Source organism: Elephas maximus, chromosome X, assembly GCF_024166365.1.
Source record: "Elephas maximus indicus isolate mEleMax1 chromosome X, mEleMax1 primary haplotype, whole genome shotgun sequence".
In the NCBI taxonomy this organism is placed as follows: Eukaryota; Metazoa; Chordata; class Mammalia; order Proboscidea; family Elephantidae; genus Elephas; species Elephas maximus.
Window position 1 is genome coordinate 178,851,062 of NC_064846.1, and position 26,413 is coordinate 178,877,474.

The 26,413-nt window shown below is 45.6% G+C and overlaps 1 protein-coding gene across 1 annotated transcript in view; it reads right to left on the reverse strand.

Moving 5' to 3' along the window:
- Window positions 1–2,849: 2,849 nt before the first annotated feature.
- LOC126068551 (zinc finger protein 91-like) overlaps window positions 2,850–26,413 on the reverse strand; it is a 146,171-nt gene continuing 122,607 nt past the window's right edge. The window contains 3 exon segments of the mRNA XM_049871212.1: window positions 2,850–3,538; window positions 3,540–4,581; window positions 5,002–7,208. Coding sequence (XP_049727169.1) covers window positions 2,932–3,538; window positions 3,540–4,581; window positions 5,002–6,088 — 2,736 coding nt within the window. The 5' untranslated portion in view covers window positions 6,089–7,208 and the 3' untranslated portion in view covers window positions 2,850–2,931.

Sequence of the window (26,413 nt, forward strand, 5' to 3'; positions counted from 1 at the left end):
CGAGAGACAACAGTCAAGCGTTTCAGATGAACTTAACCAACAGGAGGCTGGCTCAGTTAGAAAACTATGGAAATGAGGTTCAGATGTACGGGCAGAAGTTGGAGTTCAGGATTCCCAAAAGTGGGAGCCATATCCATGTATCACAGGGACTACATGGCCTGGCCTGGCCGAGAGTCATTCAAAAGGAACTACTGAGCTCTGAACGTTCTAAGATTTCTGAGATTGGTAATAGTAACTCCAGCCACTAAAAATAAAAATTCCTTCGGAAGAAAAATTACATCTTCAATTGTCTCTTTAATTGAAACATCCAACATATTGACACCTGATGAGACTTTACAACAAATATATAAACAAGTCTTCCTTTTAGTTCCTATATTTTAAACGTGGTTCAAAATAAAAAGAAAACCTAAAGAATATAAAGTCTATCACAGAACAACAAATTATCAGACACACAGGGAATGAACGAGCATAGACAACAGAAACATACAAACAGATATAAAACACCAAACCTAGTCACAAATTCTGTATTTAAACATATAATTGCAAAATTAAAGGGGGTAGATAGGTTTCATATCATTCGATACACACCAGGAGATAGGTTTCATGAACTTAAAGACAGTTGTTGTTACATGCCATCGAGTCGATTCCGACTCATTGCGACCTCATGTACAACAGAACAAAACACTGTCAGGTGCTGCACCATCCTCACAATATCTGCTAAGCTTGAACCGACTACTGCAGCCTCTGTCAATCCATCTCATTGAGGGTCTTCCTCTTTTTCGCTGACCCTCTGCTTTACCAAGCGTGATGCCCTTCTCCAGGGACTGATCGCTCCGGACGACACGTCCAAAGTATGTGAGACACAGTCTCTCCATTCTTCCTTCCAGGGAGCATTCTCGTTGTGCTTCTTCCAAGACAGATTTGTTCGTTCTTTTGGCAGTCCATGGTATGTTCCATACTCTTTGCCAACACCACAATTCAAAGGCCTCAATTCTTCTTCTGTCTTTTTTATTCACCGCCCAGCTTTCAAATGCAAATTAGGCAACTGAAAACACACTGGCTTGGGTCAGGTACCCCTTAGTTCTCAGGGTGACATCTTTGCTTTTTAACACTTTCAAGAGGTCTCTTGCAGGAGATTTACCCAATGCAATGTGTCTTTTGATTTCTTGACTGCTGCTTCCATGGGTGTTGATTGTGGAACCAAATAACATGAACTTAAAGATACATACAAAAATAAACAGAATAAAGCAGAGCTATAAAAGTTGGAAAACACTGATGGAATGGAAAGAAATAGAGGATAAAGAACTCAGGGTAAGGAAAACAGAGATGGGTTAAAGAGCGTAAACCTTTTCCCCTATAATTCCCAGTGATCTTGTTTGTGGACACTATTTTTTTGTGAAAAAGTATCTTTTCTCCAGGTTCCTTCTGGATTTTTAAAAATCAATTCAATGCTTTCAATTTTATCTCACACCCTTTGTACCTCTGATTCCAGGAGTGAAGTCAGCATTAGTCTCAATGCCTAGTACTATTTCGGGGTTGATCTTCTTCCACTCTCATGTAAAATCCCTTGTTTCTTTTACTGTCTTTTATCTATACCAGCTTCTCTCCATCTTTACCTGTTGTATGCCCACCTCCCAGTCATTTACTGGACTGACTCATGACTTTCCAATCTGGCTCATCCTATTAGAAATGAAGATCCTCTCCTGCAGGAACTCAAGTCCTGCTTCCCTTGCCCAGTGGGGATGCGGTGTCACCGTGTTGCTTGTTCTTACTGTTTGGAACTGGGCACAGGCCGAAGTCCCCTGTAAGGTCAGGTAAGGAATCGTGCAGGGGTGGGGTCTATGTTCTGTACATCCCTCCCCCACTACCCTATGGAGGGGAGTCACATGTGCAGTGCCGAGGAGGGCAGCCTCCTAGCCTCCCCAAGTCAGAGGTGAGAGAAGCATATCAAAAGAGAACCCAACGAAGTAGCAGAGGTTCGTAATAACATAGGGTTACAACGTTGTAATGTGCATCAGAACGTCATTACTGTTGTTACTGTACTATCATGTTAACAATGTTTTATTCTAACCAGAAGTGTTTCTTTAAAACTTTTTAAGCACAGAAAGGTACGTCATATGGTATATTCTAAGGAAAACAGTCGACTAAACGATGTTACATATTTACAATTATACCTAACTGTTCCAACATGAAAATTCAACTTAAACACAGTTAGGAAAGGAACTCCTTCATAATCTGTGGACTGCGTATCCTATTACGAACATTTAAAAATATGATAAAATCGGAGAGAAGGAAAAGCTGTTTCCTTCAGAATTCCAATTAATAGATATAGTATTTTGGGACATTGGAACAAAAAACATCATCTGGCAAACACCACAGTAATAATGATATGTAATTATCTTTGAATACTAAAATTAGTAGGCCAAAATACAACGAAAAACAGAGTATCTGAACAGACCCAAAGTACCACTATATGAGTTATTAATTATAATAGATAAAATAGCTTACTTTACAATAGGAAAAAATGGAAAGAACGTTTCAAATATGACAAAACAGTCTGAACCAAATACAAGATGAGCATATTTAAATGCTTCCAAAATAACAGCGACAATAACGTTAAATAATATAAAGCCAACTATTCCCTGAAGCCTCATTTGTAATAGCAACGACTTTCAGAAAGGTGAAGTTTAGCTTGGACTAAGAAAGTAACAAACACCGATGAGGACAGTCCCACAATTACAATGAAACTATCATTTCTCCCAAAGGCATAAATTACTCTTAATGATCCGCTCTTTTCAGTTAGTATTGATTTCTTACTTACCAAGAAACTTTCGTCTTTCATTGCTGACTTTCAGAACTTTATCAAAATCATAACAGTAAGGACAAAACATCCCACTTTTGACATAAGAATAATCAACTCTCTGTGAGTTCTTATATGTAAAGTGGGGTCTGAGGAACAACTAAAGGCTTTCCACATTGTTTATGTTTATAGAGCCTTTCTCCATGGTGAATTCTGACATGCTTAGTGAGGTTCGAGTTCTGAAAAAACGCTTTCCCACACTCCTTACACTCATAAGGCCTCTCTCCACTGTGAGTTCTTATATGCGAGGTGAGGCTGGAGGAGTGAATAAAGGCTTTCCCACATTCCGTACATTCATAAGAGTTCTGTCCACTGTGAGTTCTTTTATGTGAAACAAGCTGGGAGGAACGAATAAAGGCTTTCCCACATTCCTTACATTCATAATGTTTCTCTCCACTGTGAGTTCTTTTATGTTTATTAAGGGATGAGTGTCAAGTAAAGGCTTTCCCACATTCCATACATTCATAAGGTTTCTCTCCACTGTGAGTTCTTTTATGTGAATTGAGTTTGGAGGAAAGAAAGGCTTTCCCACATTCCGTACATGAATAAGGTTACTCTCCACTGTGAGTCCTTTTATGTGAAGTGAGGCAGGAGGAATGAATAAAGGCTTTCCCACATTCCGTACATTCATAAGGCCTCACTCCGTTGTGAGTTCTTTCATGCTTATAGAGGGTTGCATAACAAAGCTTTCCCAAAATGCGTACATTTGTAAGGTTTCTGTCCACTGTGAGTTCTCTTATGTGAAGTGAGGTGGGAGGAATGAACAAAGGCTCTCCCACAATGCGTATATTCGTAAGGTTTCTCTCCACTGTGAGTTCTCTTATGTGAAGTGACATTGGAGCAATGAACAAAGGCTTTCCCACAGTCCTTACATTTGTAACACCTCTCTCCACTGTGAGTTCTTTTATGTACATTGAGGACTGAGGAATAACGAAAGACTTTCCCACATTCCGTACATTCATAAGGCCTCATTCCATGGTGAGTATTTTTATGCCTAGTGAGGGCTGAGGAAAAACGAAAGGCTTTCCCACATTGCGTACATTCATAAGGTTTCTCTCCACTGTGAGTTCTTTTATGTTTAGTGAGGCCAGAGGAACGAATAAAGGCTTTCCCACATTCCTTACATTCATGAGGCCTCTCTCCACTGTGAGCTCTTGTATGTGAAGCGAGCTGGGAGGAAAAAATAAAGGCTTTCCCACATTCCTTACATTCATAAGGTTTCTCTCCACTGTGAGTTCTCTTATGTGAAGTGAGGTGGGAGGAATGAACAAAGGCTCTCCCACAATGCGTACATTCGTAAGGTTTCTCTCCACTGTGAGTTCTCTTATGTGAAGTGAGATTGGAGCAATGAACAAAGGCTTTCCCACAGTCCTTACATTTGTAACGCCTCTCTCCACTGTGAGTTCTTTTATGTACACTGAGGACTGAGGAATAATGAAAGGGTTTCCCACATTCCGTACATTCATAACGCCTCACTCCATGGTGAATATTTTTATGCCTACTGAGGGCTGAGGAAAAACTAAAGGCTTTCCCACATTGTGTACATTCATAAGGTTTCTCTCCACTATGAGTTCTTTTATGTTTAGTGAGGTTGGAGGAACGAATAAAGGCTTTCCCACATTCCTTACATTCATGAGGCCTCTCTCCACTGTGAGCTCTTTTATGTGAAGCGAACTGGGAGGAAAAAATAAAGGCTTTCCCACATTCCTTACATTCATAAGGTTTCTCTCCACTGTGATTTCTCTTATGTAAAGTGAGGCTGGAGGAACGAAGAAAGGCTTTCCCACATTCCTTACATTCATAAGGTTTCTCTCCATTGTGAGCTCTTTTATGTTTACGAAGGGATGGGCGACAAGTAAAGGCTTTCCCACATTCTGTGCATTCATAAGGTTTCTCTCCACTGTGAGTTCTTTTATGCGCAGTGAGGTAGGAGGAACAACTAAAGGCTTTCCCACATTGCGTACATTCATAAGGTTTCTCTCCACTGTGAGTTCTTTTATGTTTAGTGAGGTCGGAGCGATGAATAAAGGCTTTCCCACATTCCTTACATTCATGAGGCCTCTCTCCACTGTGAGCTCTTGTATGTGAAGCGAGCTGGAAGGAAAAAATAAAGGCTTTCCCACATTCCTTACATTCATAAGGTTTCTCTCCACTGTGAGTTCTTTTATGTTTATTAAGGGATGAGCGACGAGTAAAGGCTTTCCCACATTCCGTACATTCATAAGGTTTCTCTCCACTGTGAGTTATTTTATGTGAAGTGAGGCTGGAGGAATGAAGAAAGGCTTTCCCACATTCCTTACATTCATGAGGTTTCTCTCCACGGTGAGCTCTTTTATGTTCACGAAGCGATGAGCGACAAGTAAAGGCTTTCCCACATTCCGTACATTCATAAGGTTTCTCTCCACTCTGAGTTCTTTTATGTTTACTGAGGTTGGAGGAACTACTAAAGGCTTTCCCACATTCCTTACATTCATAAGGTTTCTCTCCACTGTGAGTTCTTTTATGTGAAGTGAGGTCGGAGGAACGAATAAAGGCTTTCCCACATTCCTTACATTCATGAGGCCTCTCTCCACTGTGAGCTCTTGTATATGAAGTGAGATGGGAGCAATGAATAAAGGCTTTCCCACATTCTTCACATTCATAATGCTTATCTCTGTCAGGACATTTTTTAGGTAAAATGAGGGATGAACGACTATAGATTTCACAATATTCTTTACACGCATGTTTATGACCACTCACACATGTCCAAAGTGATGACAAACTACAGAAACCTTTCCCACATTTGTTACATTCACAACATTTCTCACCAGTGAGTGTTGTCACAGGACTCTTAAGGGTTGGCATACAAATTAAGTCCTTCCCAAGTACCTTACATTTCTCGGGTTTCTTTCCATGAGGAACTCTCAAAGGAGTAGTTAGGTGAGAGGAACAGCTGCAGGATTCTCCACATTCCTTACACTGAGAGGCACTGCATCTGGTGGAAGATCTGAAATGATGGTTATATGGTGAGTGATCCATGAAGATCTTAACACACTCAGAGTATTCAAAAGAGTTTACTTCTGGAGGGTTTCTTTGGAGCACAGTAAGATCTGGAATCCAGCTGAAGATTTTCCAAGACTGAGTGCACTCATTACTTTCATGGAGGTTCTCTACTGTATGACTGCTGTTAAAAAATAGGGTGCATGGTGTTGGAAATAAATGTGTTCCCATTTCACCGTTACCAAACATAGTGAAGGTGCTTGGTTTTTGCCTGACTTATCTCAGGTTTCCTAGGTTAAATCATCTAGCAGAGACACGACTATTACTGTCACTGAATTTCTAAAATATGAGGCTTTCTGATAATTGTGTCCAAACGAAATATGTTTCAAATACCCTGTATCTCACTCATCTATTTGAATATGCTATATTATGAAAACTCCCAAAATGCATACTTTCCCATCTATGTTCATATACATAGACACCTGTATGTGTACACCTTCTCCTCATTTATCAACATGACTAAGTTCAAAACACCAGGTTGTTATGCAATTTTGGCATTATGTGAAAATGGAAGATGACGTTAGATGAGAAAATAAAGGATGACAACATCATTATGTAACTGCCAAATTACATCATTACCTAGCTAACAGACCAGTGAGAATCGTGGCCCAGTCACTCTGACACATAATCTTAACCATCACAGCCAGCAATACTTATGCCTTGCATCTCAGCATTCATTACTGCCAAATGTCCATCTTCAATGCTCAAAATAGTCGGATAGTAGACTTCTTTACCATTGTCAAATATGCAAAATGCTGGGTAAAGAGACAGTCAAAACTGAGGAGAATCTGTACATATTAGTACATTTCAAGATTTCAAAATGGTTTGTAACAGTTTAGGAATTGTCTACATAAACAAAGGCAGCATATACTTTGCACAGAAACAAAATCAGTTGCCTGTTCAATTTTCACACGAGTAGGAGAAAAACAGCAGTGCCCCACTCCAAGATGGCAGCCAGGTGTGTCACTCTGAATGTGTATCACGTTCCAATGTCCCGCCAATAATACACTCTCCCACATGGATCCCAAAAGTCTCAGGGGCCTGATGCAGGAAATTGGATTATTGGCAAGACTGTGGAGAGTGACACATATTCAATGTAGCGCAAATAGCCTCCATCCTTAAGCAGGGCACTGCTGATTGTTTCCTACTCCAGTCAAAATCTAACAGGGAATACATCTGGTTTCTACGCAATGCATACGCTGCCCCTCGTTTATGCTGGCAAGTACTGAACATTCACAAACCGGCTGAAAGTGCTAATGCACCTGCGTAAACATCTCTGTCTATACCTTAATGTCAGGACACTTTTGGTCTTTCTCCTGAGGCGCTGTTTTCTCTTGTTTGAATGACACTCACCTCAAATGTCTCCCCTGGTTTTCAGAGTGACCTATATTGCCATGCCACATGCAGATTTCTCCTAACGTGGACATCCGGGGATTATTCTTAATGTATCGCATCATTGTACATTCACTGGATATGGATAACTTTTCTCCACCGATAAGGTTTTGGGAGACTAACCCAAATATTCAAGTTGAGGTTCACAATATGAAAGAAAAAAGAAAGGAGTCAGTGGGGAAAAAGGCTGCCATGAGCAAAGAAAGACTTAGCCACATTTCACTGTTGCAGCATGTTCGCAATGGTTAAAGAACAATTTACTAGGGAATAATTCCATGAGGATTGAGAGTGATGGTGACATAAATAGGTGCAGTTACGAGAGCTGAAAACAAAAATATTGGACACAATGCGCAATGTAACATTAAAGAAGAAAAGTCTCTCTATGACCATAGTTCTGACAGGACTGCTAAGGTCAGAAAAGTAAGTTCGGGTATCTGTGAAGTAGTGTCCACAACTCAAAAGAGAATTTTTCTGGCTGACTAATTGAAATGTAATTCCATTCATATACGGCTGGTCTTTCCAAAAATTCTTGCTTTCCTGGTGCTTCCTGACACACGGGCCCTGGATGGGGCCTATCCTCACTGTACTCAGATCTTTCCTTTTTTCTCTGAGAAATCAAATGGGTATAGCTCACATGGTGCTAATGGAGAAATGCACATCATAAGGGAAGACAGTGAAGAGCAATGAGCATTTCCTCGACACTGAGACAATACTTTCCTCTTCAGGATCTCTGATGATAGACGGGTCTGACTTTATATACAGCAAAATAATCATGTTCAACTTGTAATAAATACTGTAAAACTCTCTACAAGGTCCGAAACCACCTACATCTCAATGTCCCATAGTGACCCTGAAGCCAATGCTTACACTTACAACACTTAGAAAGCCTCAGGGCTTTTAATCACAGGAGAAATGAAAACTCACCTTAGTACATAAAGAGCTTTACAGGGAATTCAGGATATGTCGGGTCCATAGACCAAGGGACCACACTTGATTTAGTTAACAATTTATTCCCATTCCTCAGCCCAAATTCTGGAGTGAAGTCAATGAGTCAAATATTTTTATTTGCTAAAGAAAGAAATAAAAAAAGAAAAGATGCCCTTCTTACCTACTGAGGTCAGGTTTCTGAAGGTTTCCATCATCACATCTCTGTAGAGTTTCCTCTCAGCAACATCCAGCAACGCCCACTCTTCCTGGCTAAAGACCACAGCCACGTCCTCAATGACCACTGAGTCCTAAAACATTCCATACATCATGGATCAGCAAGGTACCATGTACTCCAATGTGTTCAAGAATGAAGGGTACGGCTGACAGCCATGGGGAACTAAGAATTCCAAGGGATTTGACACAAAGCTCTGCGTTGTACCAAGGTTTATCTTTGGGTAGTCAGCAGTCTCTTCCCTTCACTAACTACATTCACTTCCTCACTGATTGCATCCTGTCTCATATACTTTCAAGAAACAGAAATAATCTCTCCACAGTTTCACTGCAGCCCACTGCAGTCTCGTTCCTCTTTATGGTCTAAAACAGAAAACATAGCAGAACTTAGAGAAATACTCTCATGCAGACCATCACTTCCTTGTGATAAAACAATTACACTTCCTTCCATAAGACCCACCAGACATTCAACAAAACATAAAGCAAAGGGTGAAGGCAGGGTTAAAAGTATTAACAAGTGGGAAACAGCGCAGAATGGCGGTTTTTCATTTTGCCCTTCACACCCATGGGACCACTAAGGCCTGAACAAACAAACTGGCAAACCAACACCCTGAGCTGCTCATACGTTCTTGAACTCTAGGAGGTCAGAAGGTGACAGGTTCACCTATAGAAAAAAGAATGATTTTGGAGAATTATGAATTTTTACATGTCAGTCACCTATTTTTCAAAAACTCAGGTGTTCTGTCTGTCATCTGTCCTTTTTAGAAACAGGAAAAGGTAATAGAAGAGATCAAATGAGACAGAAAACAGAAGAATTCAGATCGCCACACAGTTCTCAAATGTTGACACCTGATGTAACTGTACATCAATTATTAGTGACTGCTCCCCTCAACAAATTCATACATTCCAACATAAATAGAGTCTAATGTTATAAGTTGTTGTCAGGGGCCACTGAGTCATTTCCAACTCCTAGCAACCCTACGTACAAAAGGACAAAACGCTGCCTGGTCCTGTGTCATCCCCACAATCATCGTTATGCTTGATCCCATTGTTACAGCAGCTCTGTCATTCCATCTCGTTCAGGGTCTTCCTCTTTTTTGCTCACCCTCTACTTCACCAAGCAGGATGTCCTTCTTCAGAGACTGATTCTATAATTCAAATTTATGCACCAACCACTAAGGTGAAGAAATTGAAGATTTTTATCGATTTCTGTATTCTCAACTTGATCAAACGTGCAGTCAGGATGCATTGATAATTACTGGTTGCCTGGAATGAGAAAGTTGGAAACAAAGAAGAATCGGTAGTTGGAAAATATGGCCTGGGTGACAGAAACAATGCCGGAGGTTGCATGATTGAATTTTGCAAGACACTGTCATTAGCAAAAGAAAAGGCAAATAGATAAATGGAACAGAAGAGAGAGCTCAGAAATAGACACAAATAGAGTCTTCTGATCTTTGAATAAGTACCAAAAGCAATTGAAAGGAGGAAGACTAGCCTTTTCAATAAATGTGCTAGAACACTTGTACATCCTCTAGTAAAACAAGGGAATCCAGATGGAGATCTTACACCTTTTACAAACATCAACTCAAAATGGATCAAAAACCTAAATGCCAATGTAAAACTATAAAACTCCAAGAAGACAACCTAAAACAAAACCTAGGTGATCTCCAGGTTTGGGGACGATTTTTTAGACACAACATAAAGTACTATCCATGATGGAAACACATAAATTGGACTTGGTTAAAATTAAAAAATGTTTTATTACCTACGTATTTACAACAAAATGGTTTTTTGAAAAGGAAAAACTTCTGCTCTACAAAACACAGTGTTAAGAGAATGAAGACACGCCAAAACCTAGCACATAATCTTTCCCAAACACATATATGATAAAGGATTGATATTCAAAAAAGGATCCTGAGTAGGGCAAACAGTTCATGCTCACTTGCTAATGTAAAGGTTTACAGTTCAAACCTACCCACTGGAACCATGATATAAAGTCATGGTGATCTACTCCATGGCAACAGGTTGTTGTCGGTGTATTGGTTTGTTATTCTGTGGTGGCTTGCATGTCGCTGTGATGCTGGACGCTATGTCTCTGGGTATTTCAAATACCAGCAGGGCCACCCATAGTGAATTGCTTTTAGCAGAGCTTCCAGACTATGACAGGCTGGGAAGAAAGGCCTGCAGAGGCATTTTGAAAATTAGCCAATGAAAACCCTATGAATCAGAAAAGAATGTTGACTAACAGGACTCAAACATATCCATAGATAAATCGTGATGACACAAGACCCAGCAAGGTTTCATTGCATTCCAAGTAAGGTCCCCAGGAGTCGGAGACAGCTCAATGGCAACTGACAACAGGTTAATTATTGGTAATAATTTAGAAGAGAAGATATTAGTTTAAAAAAAAAAATCTTTTGCCATCGAGATGATTCCAACTCATAGCAACACTGTAGGACAGAGTAGAACTGCCCCATAGGGTTTCCAAGGAGCAGCTTTGAACTGCTGACCTTTCGGTTAGCAGCCGAACTCTTAACCGTTGTGCCACCAGGGCTCCTAGTTGTCAAAAGGAGGTTGTCATGGATTTGACTGTGTCCCCAAACAATATGTGTCAACTTGGTTAGGCTGTGATTCCCAGTACTGTGTGGTTGTCCACCACTTTGTGATCGTGATTGTGATTTTCCTATATGTCGTAAATCTTAATCTTGCCTGTGGTTAGTCTTGCCTATGGGCAGAGGGGACCTCCTGCCAGCCACTCAATTCCCAGATGCCGGCTCTCCCCTCTAGCTGCAGTGACCTCTCAAGGGACTCCCTCTTGGGCAGCATCACTGCCATCAAACCAAACCAAACCCAACCCACTGCCGTCGAGTTGATTCCGACTCATAGCGACCCTAAGGACAGAGTAGAACTGCCCCCATAGAGTCTCCAAGGCGGATTCGAACTGCCGACCTCTTGGGTAGCAGCCTTAGCACTTAACCACTAGGCCACCAGGGTTTCCTCACTGCCATCCCTCGCGGCCAAAGCCCTCCCCACATCTTGGCCGCCAGAGCACCTGGGACGACACAAAGGTGGCCGCCACGTGGCGCCCAACAACCGGCACAACCTGGACCGACGTGGACCGCAGAGGCCGCCCGGTCGGTCGGCGTCTCAGGGCACGAGCACCCACCCACAGCAGTCGGGGGTGACAGGCTGGTCTAGGACGCCTCTGTCCTGGGCGGGGGACACAGACAGCACTTCTGGAAGGTGCCCCTGATGACCAGGACTCACGTGAGGCTGTGGGGGCGCCCTCCACGGCCCTCCCTGGCCATCACCATCAGTCTCCCCATCTGGAGGAGGACTTAAACGTTTTTGGAAATCAAGGGTGGTTACCAAGCCCCACGGGAGATGGCCCTGCAGGGGCGTCCCTAGCCACTCTGGAGGGAGACCTAGAAACACTTTCAGGAGACACATCAGCTTATGGGGTCCACGTGTGATTGTGGCTAGGACCAGAGCCCCCTCCTGGGCCTCTCGGGATGACTCCCCCCTCAAACCCAAACCCGATTCCGACTATATATAGTCACATGTATGGAAACCTAAGTATCATTTGGGTTGAGAGCCAAGGCTGCTAACCCAAACGTCAGCAGTTCGAATCCACCAGGCGCTCCTTGGAAATCGCATGGGGCAGATCTACTGTGTCCTATAGGGTCGCTAGGAGTAGGAATCAACTCCATGGCAATGAGTTTATACTCACATGTATATATGTGGTTTTATATACATATATACGGCCACATATTGTTGTTGTTAGCTGCGCTCCGGTCCGTTGTGACTCATAGAGACCCTACCTACAACAGAACAAAACACTGCTGTTCCTGAACCATGCCCACAATCATTGTTAAGCTTTTGCCCATTGTTGGAGCTATATATATATATATATGTATACGATAATATATAGAGAGAGTTGGAATCAACTCCTCAACAGGTTTGGTTTTTTTTTTTTTTTAAGTCATTCGGAGAGGCCCGGGGGGGTGCGGGGAATGGTCTGGTCTCAGCCGTGGTCACATGTGGACCCCATTAGCTAATGTGACCCTATACATATATACGGAGCCCTGGTGGCGCAGTGCTTAAGAGTTTGCCTGCTAACCAAAAGGTCAGCAGTTTGAATCCACTAGCCACTCCTTGATAACCCTATGGGATGGTTCTACTCTGTCCTATAGGGTCACTATGAGTCAGAACCAACTCGACAGCACTCAACAACAACAAAATATATATATGATCCTATATAGGGTCATGGAGCCCTGGTGATGTAGTGGTTAAGAACTCGCTATGATCCTATATAAACAAGCAAAAAAACCAAACCCATTGCCATCAAGTTGCTTCCGACTCACAGCAACCCCACAGGACAGAGTAGTATTTCTAAGCAGTGGCTGGGGGATTTGAACTGCTGACCTTGTGGTTAGCAGCCAAATGCTTAACCACTGTGCCACCAGGGCTCCTACTGGTATTTTCCTCTAGAGGGAGACAAAAATTTTGTAAGTGTCACATCCAGAAACTGCGCCCCACGGGGGCAGTGGCAGGACTGGAGAGCCCTCCTAAGGTGTTCTACTCAGCCCAGGCCCGTGGCCTTCTCCAGAGGGGGATTGGAAAACTTTTTCAAGAGGCACGTGTGACAACCGATACAAACTCAGACGCGGCTGTGCCCAGCACCTGACCAGACCCCACCAAGCAGGGGGCTTAGGCACCTTCTCAGGGAGCACCTCCAGACACGGCCCAAAGCAGGACCGTGGCCTCCATGGCTGGCCAGGCTAGGCCTGGCCTTCACAGGGGAACTTAGAAGTGTCTTCCGGAAGTCCGTCCAATGCCCAGGCCCTAAGCGGCTCATTGGGTGCACCTGGGGCATCTTTCCAGGCCTCCCTGGTTGGCCTGGGTCTGCTCCCCCTAAGGTGGGAGGGGGGCTTAGAAAACATTGAGAGCCACATCCTCAATCTGGTCCCACACAGGGCCATGGGCAGGCTAGGGGGTTCCTCCACGATCGTTCCTCTCTGGCTTGGACCAGTCCCAGGCTAGTGAGAAGGACTCAGAAAACTTTTCTGTTAGGAGTCTTAAAATCTGCCACCCAAGCAGGACCAACACCAGGCCTGGTTCCCCCACACCCAGCTTCCCTCCTGGCCTGGTCTGTGTCCCCTCTCAGAGTGAAAGAATACAGTGACCAGGGCCCAAGAGGGAGTTGGCTGAGGACTGCTCACACTCCTCAAGCCACACTGGCCCACCCAGTCTGGTCCACACCACTGGAGGAGATTAGAAACATTTTTGGTGGGTGCCTTCTAAGACCAGACCACCGGCCCTAGGCCTCCCTGGCTGGCTCTGGCCTGTCCATACCAGTGAAGGGGGACTTACAAATACTTTAGGGGCTCCTCCTATGACTAGATCCAGTGAGGGACACGGCCTCCCTGCACCTCCTCCATGGCTACTACGCAGTTCTCCCATCCGGAAGGAGACTTGGAAATATTTTCAAGAGGTGCACCCATCAAATAGGCCCCACATAGCACCAAGGCTAGGCCGGGGCAACCTACTTAGGCTGCCCTGTTCTACTCCGACTGGTCCTGGCCTCTGGACGGGGCTTAGTAAACTTTCGGGGGGAGGCCTTTTAACAACTATGGAATCAAGACCCTGCCTGGTGATGCCCTCCTGGGGCCTCTCTGACCAAGGCTGGCCTCCACTACCAGAAGGTGACTTAGAAATGTTTTGGGAAGATGCTTATTGAGTCTAAGCCCCTTCTGGGGCCATGACCTGGGCAGGACACACTCCCCAGACACCGTTGGCTGGTTCAGGCTGGTTCTCTCCTTTGGATAGAGAGAAAAATTGGCAGGCAGGCACAGTCAGTGACATGGTTTCACCACGGCCAGGCCTTTCTTGCCGGCCAAGGCCTATGCTCCCCGCTGAAACAGTTTTGGGAGGTTCGTCCTACAAGTGGGTCCACAAGGACTGTGGCCGGAACCAGGGCACCTTCTCCTGGGCTCCTCGTCTGGCCTGGGCTGGTCCCAGACTAGGATTTGGACTTGTCAACATTATTCAGGGATACCTGCCATACCCAGGCCCTATGTGGGACCACAGAATGGTGTGGGCAGCCTCCCTGAACCTCCCAGGCTGGCCCATGCTGGTCCCTGCCACGGGATTGAGACTTAGAAACATTTTCAGGAGTGTTTGTTAGGCCATGTTGCATGCTGGACAATGAACAGGCTCACGGCACTGACCTTGAGCCTTCACAGCTGCCTCTGCTGGTCTCGGCCACTACAGAAGGACATAAACTTTTCAGAGGTGTTCCCAATGCCCAGGGCTCACAAGGGATAGCATCTGGGTCCCTGGCACCCTCCACAGGCTTCCTCGTCCAGCCCAGGAAGCTGTCCCCCCATTTGGGGGGGAACTTGAATACCTTGTAAACGGGCACATGTGCAACAACCAGGCCCAAAGTGAGGGTCAAGCATGACTCAGTCCAATCCTGCCACCAGAGGTTCTTAGGAGACAGGACCCCCACACTGCTGTATTCTTTAGCTGGCCTCCTCCCCCACAGTGTTGTATTGAAAAGTCCTTTCCTTTGCACCTCCCCCCACCCCCCCCAGCTTTGCATTTGAATCCTGCTTTTGCTTGGAGGTTGTATGTAAACCCCATTGCACCTGCCTAGTACTAGTACCACTATAAATGTTGCTGACATAATATGTATGTATGAACTCCCTACTTGTAAACCCCTTTAAAAGTAGCCTACCTCTGTCTGGGGTCTTAAACGCTAGCGAGTGGCCATCTAAGATGCAGCAATTGGTGTCAACCCACCTGGACCAAAGGAGAAAGAAAAACATCAAAGACACAAAGTAAGTATGAGCCCAAGAGTCAGAATTGGCTACAGAAATCAAAGACTACTATCAGCCTGAGACCGGAACTAGATGCTGCCCAGCTACAGCCAATGGCTGCCCTGACAGGGAACACAACAGAGAACCCCTGAGGGAGCAGGAGAGCAGTGGGATGCAGACCCCAAATTCTAGTAAAAAGACCAGACTTAATGGTCTGACTGAGACCAGAGGGACCCGGGAGGTCATGGTCCCCAGACCTTCTGTTAAGCCAAGACAAGAACCATTCTCGAAGCCAACTCTTCAGACAGGGATTGGGTTGGACTACAAGACAGAAAATGATACTGCTGAGGAGTGGGCTTCTTGGATCAAGACACAGGAGACTATCTGGGCAGCTTCTATCTGGAGGGGAGATGAGAAGTCCGAGGAGGACAGAAGCTGGCTGAATGGGCACGGAAACACAGGGTGGAGAGACGGAGTGTGCTGTCTCATTAGGGGGAGAGCAATTAGAAGTATATAGCCAGGTGTATACAAGGTTTTGTATGGGAGACTGACTTGATTTATAAACTTTCACTTAAAGTACAATTAAAAAAAAAAAAAGTAGCCTGCCTGCCCGCCCTTGGCCAGTAGCCTTGGCAACAGTAAGCACCATTTCCTTGTAAAAAGAAATAAAGGTGTCTTTTCGTTCTCTCACCTCGGTCTCTCCTTTATTGGCCAATAGGAGTAATGCCAAGTAAGATCCTGAGTTTCCACGTAGTAATCCACGTCAAACAAGGGGTGGTTGACAGGCTGGGGCCTCTTTTGCCCAGACTTCCCTGGTCAGCTCCGGAGGTCAACTCCTCTGCATGGAGACTTTGTAAGGCATTTGGGAGGTGCATCAAGCCACTGGGCTGCGCATGGGACCCGAACTAGGCTGGGGAACCCTCCTTGGGCCTCTGGGCCTCCTGGATGGTCCCTCTCTTTAGAGAGAGACTAGGAAAAAAAAAATTTAAGAGCACATTTGTTAACCAGGCCCCACGAGGGGCTGCAACCAGGCTCAGTGTCCCCACCCCAGGCGTTCCTGGCTGGCCCAGGATCCTGCCTTGATTCCCACTCTGGGAGGGGATTTAGAAACGTTTTCTGCAGGCACATGTGACATTCGGGGCCACGTGGGTGTCGGGCGCCCTGTCTACCCCGCCCCGTTTAGCCCGGCCCAGCCCAAAACGCCGGAATGCAACTTAAAAGCCTCTGCAGGCAGAGCCGCCAACCCGGGCTTCCAACTGGTGCAAACCGGCTCAGTCCTGGCTGACAAAGGGAAACAGGAAGAGACCCAAAGTTTTACCATTTGGCAGATTCGGCTTTGTACGGGGAATGGGAAAAATCACACATCGAAGCCCTGGAATGGGAGACTTGGAAGAGGCGTCGTGAGCCCTTTCAGGAGCCTGATGCGTGAGATTGGGTTACTGGCAGGATTGAGCGACATTCAAAGCAGCACCGTTAGCCGCCATCTTTGAGCGGGGCGCCGCCATCTCTGAGCGGGGCGCCGCCATCTATGAACAGGGCAACATGGCTTGAGACTGTGCTCAAAATCCAGGGCAAGAGATGTGGTTGCTATGCAATGGATGCGCTGCCCTTGTTGTCCAAGAGAGAAGTTAATAAGTTTCTAGAAGGGTTCAGACCTGTAATTTTTCCCGTTCCAGCTATCTTTCCAGTTCACGCTAATTTAAAAAAATTCAAATTTCTTTCAGGGACACTTCCTCGGGCCTGACCGAACCGGGCAAAACCACTTTGAAGCCCTGCGACCAACAACTGGGTCCATAGGGGATCGCGGACGGGAAGGCCGAATCACCCTCCACAGTTATTCCTGGTTGGCCAAGTCCAATCCCCTTCAGTGGTCAAACCCAAACCAAACCCAGGCCCAGGCCGGTGTCTCTTCGCGCCCCGCCTGAGCGCCTCCTAGAGTCCCCAGCCCTCAGCGTGTTGGCGCGCTCCTGGTGGCCCAGAAGTGGTGAGGGTCCCTGGAGCGAGTCTTCTCTGAGGGCACACAGGTGTGAACCTACAGGCTTCAAAATGTGCGTGCACATTCACCCATCAGGTGCTCTTAAGACACGTCTTGAGTGCAAAACAATAGCCAAGTGTGAAAATGAATACAAAACCAAATAATTACCAACCTTGAAAGAATCTCGGGGATGCAAGAATAAACTTGAAATGGTACTAAACCTTCAAAAATAATTTTGGTTTTATTACTGAAAACCTTCATGGAAAAATTGTGACTTTATTTAAAAAACAAAAAAACCAACTAAGCTTGTTGCCATCAAGTCAATACTGACTCATGGTGACCCCATGTGTTAAAAGAGTAGAACTGTTCCATACGGTTTTCTTGGACATTATAGCACAGGAGGAGCCCTTGTGGCACAGTGGTGAAGCACTCGGCTGCTCACCAAAAGATTGGCAGTTCGAATCCACCAGCTGCTCCTTGGAAACCCTATGGGGACAGTTCTACTCTGTCCTGTAGGGTTCCTATGAGTCAGAATCGAATCCACAGCAATGGTTTTTCGTATAATGCAGGAATAATCTTTTCTCCCCCCCCCCCCGCCTTTTTTCATCGTACTTTAGATGAAGCTTTACAGAGCAAACCAGTTTCTGATTAAACAATTAATACACAGATTGTTTTGTGACATTGGTTGCCAACCCCACGGCATATCGTTCCCAATTACCAGCTTTCCTTTTCCCTCCTGCCTTCCACCCCTGCCCCTAGGCTGGTGTGCCCCTTTAGTCTCATTTTGTTTTATGGGCCTTTCCAATCTTTGGCTGAAGGGTGAATCTCAGGAGTGACTTCATTACTGAACTAAAAGGGTGTCTGGGGGCCATACTCTCAGGGTTTCTCCAGTCTCTGTCAGGCCAGTAAGTCTGGTCTTTTTTTGTGAGTTAGGATTTTGTTCTACATTTTTCTCCAGCTCTGTCCACAACTGTGTATTGTGACCCCTGTCAGAGCAGTCGGTCTTGGTAGCCGGGCACCATCTAGTTATACTGGACTCAGATTCGGACTGGTGGAGGCTGTGGTAGTTCTGGTCCATTAGTCCTTTGAACTAATCTTTCCCTTGTATCTTTAGTGTTCTACATTCTTTCCTGCTCCCAAAGGGGGTGAGACCAGTGGATTTTCCTAGATGGCCGCTCACAGGCTTTTAAGACCTCAGACGCTACTCACCAAAGTAGAATGTGGAACATTTTCTTTATAAAGTATGTTATGCCAAGTGAGCCAGATGCTCCCTGAGGAATAATAACTTTTTTAGGAAGAATTATTTGTGCCAAATGTCACAGTTTTTATGGTGAATGGAGGCTCATCTTCAACAGAGGAAGGTAGAGACACAAGAAGCTTATTGCCAGCTTTCTTCTGCTGGTGCTGAATCCCCCATGCCCAGTACACAGTAGGTGCTCAATAAATATTTAAGGAAATAAAGGGATGCACGTGGGACTATGCCCCTTTATCTGGGCACACACCCGTCTGCATACCTGCACACACACATGTAGGCACATTTACACACCCAGACACAGACGCCATGTTGACTCAGCGTGCAATCACTCAGTTCTTCAATATGCCAGGACTCCAGACACAGTCAAGTACCAGAGAGGCTAGCCCTTGCCCTCATGGAATTCCCAGTCAAGATGGGAAGACAGACATTAAGCAAATAGTCGATTGGTTAAAATTGGCTTGGATGTGGCATCGGGTATGAACGGAGCCTGGGGTTTGGAGAAGCCATACTGGAGGAGGAGACACTGTGACCTCAATACTCCCCAGCATGTTTTCTCCTTTTTCAAAATGGGCGACTGAGAGCTTGACATAACTAACACCATGATGACCCTGTAAGTTCTTCTTGCTCGGACTGCCCCCTCCTTCACATACCTGTTAATGACTTTGTTTTGACCTAATGTTGATGACTTTGTTCTTTGTTTGCTCTGATGCAAACAACTTTGTTTTGTTCTGTCCAACTACCTGTGACTTACAAGCCCCCACAGGAAAATCAGATCCCAGGTATCTGATATGTATATCTATAATCTAAAGAGCTTTTTGTCACTATTTTGTAATGAATAACTCCTCCAGCCAGGCCATCCGTGGACTACAAAGACACTTTTAAGCCTTATAAAATTCTATATAAGCCCTAATGTATAATTGCTCTTGAGGACTCCATGGAGACAGTCTGTGTTGCTGCCGGGTCCCCGTTGATGTATACATCTCCTTAATAAACTTTCTCCCTCTTTCTGACTTGGAGTACAGTTCATTGGCTCGAATGATCCAGGGTACGGACCCTAATTGGGTAACAACACTGCAGCTCATGTCTTGATGGAGAAGCAGGACTTTTCCAGCCAGAAAAAGATAATAATGAACAACCACTAACACCTGCAAGGAGCCAGGCACTGTTCTGTTAATGTATGCATATGAACCCAGTCAACTCTCATACCAGCCCTGCAAGGTGGGGCCCACCATCACAACCATTTCACAGATGAGAAAACTAAGGCGCTGAGCATTTCAGAGCACTGCCGAAGGTCACAGAGGCGGTAAGTGGCAGGGCCAGGAACTGCAGCCAGAGCGTCCATTTCCAGAGTTTGCAAAACAGTCTGCAAAGGAGCAGTTGTTAGCAGGAGAAAAATCAAGAGGGTGGCATCTTGGTAGCCAAGTGCATAGTATGTGCAGGAGGAAGTGACCCAGGGTGTTGAAGGCTCCTCAGGGCCCAGGATATGGAGACCTGATGCCGTCAAGTTGATTCTGACTCATAGCGACTCCATAGGACAGTAGAAATGCCCCATAGGGTTTCCAACGAGCCATGGCTGGATTTGAACAGCCATCCTTTTGGTTAGCAGCCAAGCTCTTAACCACTGTGGCACCAGGGCTCCGGATATGGAGGAGGACTGAGAAATGTCTGCTGGAAGGCCCTCAGCAACATGGTTTAGAGTGTTTTTGGTGAAACAGCAGTGCAGGAATTGAGTGGGTAGGTGAGGACGTGGAGGTGGGGTAGGTAGAGGACTCTGAGGATGTGGTTGACAGGAAGGGGGACCATAGATGGGAGAGATGACACAAGGTTCTGTGCTGACAGGCCCCCAGTCGCAGGCCGTTTGCAGAGGTTGCCCCAACAACTCCTGGTATGTAAAATAATGGCCACACCCCCATAGATGTCCTCATTCCCAGAAACTGTGAATACCCAAGGTTCCATGGCAAAACGGAAGTAAACCTGCAGATGGAATTAAATTTGCTAATCAGGTGACTTTAAAACAGGGAGATTATCCTGGATTATCCGGCTGGACCCAATATCCTCACCAAAAACCAAAACCTGTGGCCGTTGAGTTGTTTCTGGCTCACAACAGCTCTATAGGACACAGTAAAACTGTCCCATAGAGCTTCCAAGGAGCGGCTGGTGGATTCCAACTGCCGACCTTTTGGTTAGCAGCTGAGCTCTTAACCACTGTACCACCAGGGCTCCAAAATGTCGTCACAGGTGTCTTAGTCATCTAGCGCTGCTGTAACCGACATACCAGTGGATGGCTTTAACAAAGAGAGGTTTATTCTCTCACAGTAAAGTAGGCTAAAAGTCCAAATTCAGGGTGTCAGCTCCAGGGGAAGGCTTCCTCTCACTGTCAGATCTGAAGGAAGGTCTTTCTCGTCAATCTCCCCCTGGTCGAGGAGCTTCTTAGGCGCAGGGACCCCGGGTCCCAAGGACACGCTCTGCTCCCAGTACTGCTTTCTTGGTGGTTCGAGGTCCCCAACTCTCTGCATGCTTCCCTTTCTTTTTATCTCTTGTAAGAAAGCACACACACACAGACACACACAAAACCCTGTGGGGCACAGTTTTGCTCTGACACACATGGGGTCGCCATGAGTCTCAGACAACAAGGCACAGGTTTTGACCTCATTATTCCACCCCAGCTTCCTACTTGGGCTCGAAAATTAATTTATGCAGCATTGCTGCCACCTACTGGCCATTCATTGAATTTCTGACGGTGGCTTTTTTTTTTTTAAGTGAAAGTTTACAAATCAAGTCAGTCTCTCATATAAAAATTTATATACACCTTGCTCTATACTCCCAGTTGCTCTCCCCCTAACGAGACAGCACGCTTCTTCCTTCTACTCTCTATTTTCATGTCCATTCAGCCAGCTTCTGACCTCCTCTGCCCTCTCATCTCCCCTCCAGACAGGAGCTGCCCACATAGTCTCACGTGTCTACTGGATCCAAGAAGCTCACTCTTCATCAGTATCATTTTCTATCCCATTGTCCAGTCCAAGCCCTGTCTGAAGAGTTGGCTTTGGGAAAGGTTCCTGTCTTGGGCTAACAGAAGGTCTGAGGTCCATGAGCCCCTGGGTCCTTCTACTGCGGCTTCTTTTTCGGGGGAGCTCAGGTGAACGCAAAAAGTTTCAGCTCGAGTACAAACCTAAATGTTAGAGGTTCGAGCCCACCCAGTAGTGCCACAGAAGAAAGGCCTGGCAAACTGGTTCCATTAAGATTACATCCAAGGAAACCCTATGGAGCTGGTCTGGTCTGTCACACGTGGGGTCACCATGACTTGGAATCCGTTGGGTGGCTACGGGTTATTTTGGTTCAGAATCCAGGCCGAAAGAGACTGTTGATTTCCCAAATTACTATACTTGTGCCGGAGCCCTGGTGGCGCAGTGTGCAAGATCCCGGCTCCTACCTAAAAGGTTCAATCTCCCAGGCGCTCCTTGGAAACCCTATGGGGCAGTTCTACTCTGACCTACGAAGTCGCTATGAGTCGGAATCGACTCGATGGCCACCGGTTTTTGTTTTTATACCTGTGGAAGAATGGGATACTGGCTCTCCTTATTCCAACTTTTGTGTACATAATCATGGCAGTGTCAATGGCCAGGTGACTGTTTCCAGAAATAAAGTTGGATGTCTAACTAAATGAATGTGCTAAGAAAAAAATTTTCAGTTTAGTATCTTCTCAGCAAAGTGTTTTGTCTTGCAGTACGCTGGGCAAAGAAACACTGTGGTTCATGAAAATATTACGGTTGACACTTCTTTTCCTTTTATGATACGGGTGGTTGTTTTTACTGCTGTTCACAGTGCATCTCGTTTTATTTGTAATCTTTTTTTTTTTTTAATAACAGTATATTGTGTTTTCAGTGGAGATTTACACGGCAGTTTAGGTTCCCCGTTCAACAGTTTCTACACAAGTTGTTCAGTGATAACGGTTACATTCTTCACAACGTGTGAACCTTCTCACTGTTTTCATTCTGGCTGTTCTGTTTCCATTAGTCTAGTTTCTCTGCCCCCTTACAGTCTCATCATTGTTTTAAAGTCATTGTTGACTGTCTGGTCTCATGTAGATGACTTGATTATATTAAAAAAAAAAAAAAAACCTAAAAAATACAATGTACTTAATAATTCTATTGCTGATAGACATTTTATAACTTTGACTAATACGAGTGATCTGCAGAAAAGAAAAGAGCAGTAGCTAGAAAAGGACATCATGGTTAGTAAAGAGGGGAGCCCTCAACCATGGACTCAGACATGCCAACGATCGTGAAGAGGACTCAGGACTGACCAACATTTTCTTCTGTTGTACATGGGGTTGCCATGAATCAGAGCCAACTCAACTGCAAATAACGATGATAACCCACGCAAACCCAAATTCATCAGCCCAATGCCATCAAATTGATTCCAACACATAGGGACCCTATAGGACAGAGCAGAACTGCCCCACAGGGTTTCCTAGGCTGTACATCTTTACTGGAGCAGACCACCATGTCTTTCTCCTGCACAGTGGCTGGTGGGATCGATCCGCCAACCTTTCAGTTAGTAGTTGAGTGCTTAATCACTGCACCACTAGGGCTCCTTACAATGACAACAGGATACACTCAAAGAATACTGAATATACCATGGACTGACAGAGGAATGAACAAAATCAGTCTTAGGAGAAACACAACCAGAATGCCCCTCAGAAGTAAGGATGGCAAGACTTTGGTTCCCTTACTTTGGACACGTCATCAGGAAAGACCGATCACTAGAAAAGGACATCATGGTTGGTAAAGTGGGGCTCGGTGAAAACGAGGGAGACCACGTGTGAGACGGATTGACACAGTGACCTCGACAATGGACTCTGGCATACCAGCAGTCATGAAGGTGGTGCAGGACCGGGCAGTGTCTCATTCTGTTGTACTTGGTCGCCATGTGTTGGGGCTGATGCGATGACAACTGGTTTTGGGTTTACTGTTGTCTCAGTTACCTAGTGCTGCTATACCAGAAATACCACACATGGATGGCTTCAACAAATGGAAGTTTATTCTCTCACAGTTGAGGAGGCTACAAGTCGAAATTCAGAGCACCACGTCTAAGAGAAGGCTTTCTCTCTGTGTCGGCTCTGGGGGAAGGTCCTTGTCCTCAGTCTTCCTCTAGTCTAAGAGCTTCTCCGCACAGGGACCCCAAGTCCAAAGGACGTGCTTTGTTCACTCCCCGGCTTCACTCCCGTGCTTAGCTTTCTTGGTGGTTTGAGGTCCCTCTCCTCTCTGCTAACTTCTGCCTTTTATATCTCAAAAGAGATTGACTCAAGATACAACCTAATCTTGTAGACCCAGTCCTGCCTCGTGAAAGTAACTGCCTCTAATCCTGCCTCATTAGCATCATAGAGGTTAGGATTTACAACACACAGGAAAATCACCTCAGATAACAAAATGGAAGAGAGCCACACAATACTGGCAATCACAGCCAAGTTGACACACATTTTTTGGGGGGGTACACAATTGATTCCGTAACACTGGTTCGGCCCTATAGGGCTGCTGAAAACTCTTCTCAGCTTCTCAGCCTTTAGTTGCCGCAAGACCAAGTAAGCTGCCAAGTTTCAGGCTCAACTCTTCCGCTTGTCCTTGAGATCTTGACTTTCAAGTTTCTGCCTCCTTGGTGACTCCAGTGCATCACGATATATATACGTATACATTATTTTTTGTCCAGCCTTTTGATTTGTTCTTGGCAACAGAGTCTACAAGAAGCAGTTTAGCCAACTGCAGTAAATAGAAAATCCTCCTTCCGTTGTTGAGATGATTGTGACACTCGTATTTTTAGCGAGTACCACCTCCTGCTGTGATCACGTTTGCAACTTTATAGCCAGTAATGCAAAGTAGTGCTTCCTTTTCATTTTTTTTTTTATATGTATCACTGGGTCCTTTATTTCATTCCACATCCATTGTGGTTTCATATCCCTACATAATTTGGGGTCATTACTTCCTCTCTCAGATTAAGTACTTCCAGACAGAGACTACTGCTTTTCAGCTTCTCTCCGTATTTCAGCCTCTGTCTCCGCTGAGCCAAGAGTCTCCTTCTACAGGATTTTCAAGTTCTCAGTCTCTTCTTTCTAGACGACCCGAACTTCAGGCTGCCTCTCAGGGAGTGAATCCGTGAAGAGCTTATTATCTGGGGGTAAACATAAATGCAGTTTGAGGAAGTCAGATTGTATACAAGCACATCCACGCTGTGCGGGTGACGACCCCATTTATGCTAGTGACGACCCCATTTGTGCAGAGTAGAGCTGTGCTCCATCGAGTTTTCAAAGTGGTGGCCTTTCAGTGGCAGATTGCCAGGCCTTTCTTCTGAGGTCCTCTGGGTGTGTTATGAACCATCAACCTTTCAGCTAGTAGTTGTGCGCTTAACCTTGTGTGCCAGCTAGGGACTCCTACGCACATTCATAGGCCTTCCAAAAATGATTTTAAAGTCTGACTTTGCGCCGTAAAAACACATTGCCGTTGAGCCCGTTCCAACTCATGGTGACCCCACGTGTGGCAGAGTGGAACTGTGCTCCACAGGGTTTTCACTGACTGGGTTTTCAGGAGCAGATCAGCAGGCCTTCCTTCTGAGGCACGTCTGGGTGGACTCGAACCTCCAGCCTTTTGGTTAGCAGCTGGGCATGTTAGCTATTTGTACCACACATAAAACCCACACCAAACCCACTGCCGTCGAGTCGATTCCGACCCATAGCGACCCTATAGGCACCTCTCGGGGAGCTCAAACCACCAACCTTCCCACTAGTGGTCCAGCACTTAACCGTGCGTGCCACCCACGGACTTCTATGCGCATTCATATACCTTCCAGCAGAGGGTCCCAGACAGAGCAGGGGAAAAACGAAGAACAAAATTCAAGTTTACACACAAACCCCAAAAAATAGCAGACTGTCTGGTCTGACAGAGACTGGAGGGGCTCCTGACACGATCGCCCCCGGACGCCCTGCTAACTCAGAACTGAAGCACTCCTGAAGTCCACCTTTCAGGCAAAGACTAGACAGATCTATAAAACAAACAGTAACACCGGGTGGCACGAATGGTTTGCGCTCAGCTACTAACCTAAAGGTTGGCAGTTTGAACCCACCCTGCACTGCCACAGAAGAAGGGCCTGGCAAGCTGCTCCTATAGATTACAGCCAAGAAAAGTGCCCTGTGGAGCAGTTCTCCTCTGTCACAAGGGGTCATGCGTGGGAACTGCCCCCATAGCAGTGGCGTTTGTTTTGCATCCAGCACGGTGGCTAGTTTTCTACCTCCCTCGGCAGAACTAAAGAAGTCTTGGTGGCACAGTGATTAAAGCGCTCCGCTGCTAACCAAAAGGTCGGTGGTTAAACTCCCCCCGCTGCTGCACAGGAGAAAGAAGGTGGCAGTCCATTTCCATTACAGCTTTGGAAACCCCATGGGGCATTTCTCAGGTTGCTGTGACTTAGAATCGAGTTGTTGGCAACGGATTTGGTTTGGTTTGGTTTTAGAACTGCGAAAAGAATCAGTAGGGTTGTTTTCCTGGGGTTTCATTCTCTTGTGAAACCCCCATTGAGGAAGGCTTAGGGGTTTGTTCTTCACATGGCCAGTGGGGAAAGAGAAAGTAGGAAGGGCATTCCTTTTCCCCTTCCCAGTGTCGTGGGGACCCCCAGGACACCTGCTCCTACTTCACTGGGAGAATCAGCCCCATAGCCGTACTTACGACTACGAGGAGGCTGAGAAGTAGACTCAGGTGTGTGCCCAGGAACAGGCAAACACAGGTGTTAGTGAGCCTGTCGCTCTCTGACGTGTTGTTGTTAGCTGCAGCCGAGTGCATTCCGACTCACGGCCGCCCCATGTTTTCCGGACTAGAACTGTGCTCCACGGGGTTTTCTTGGCTGTGATCTTTATGGAAGCAGATTGCCAG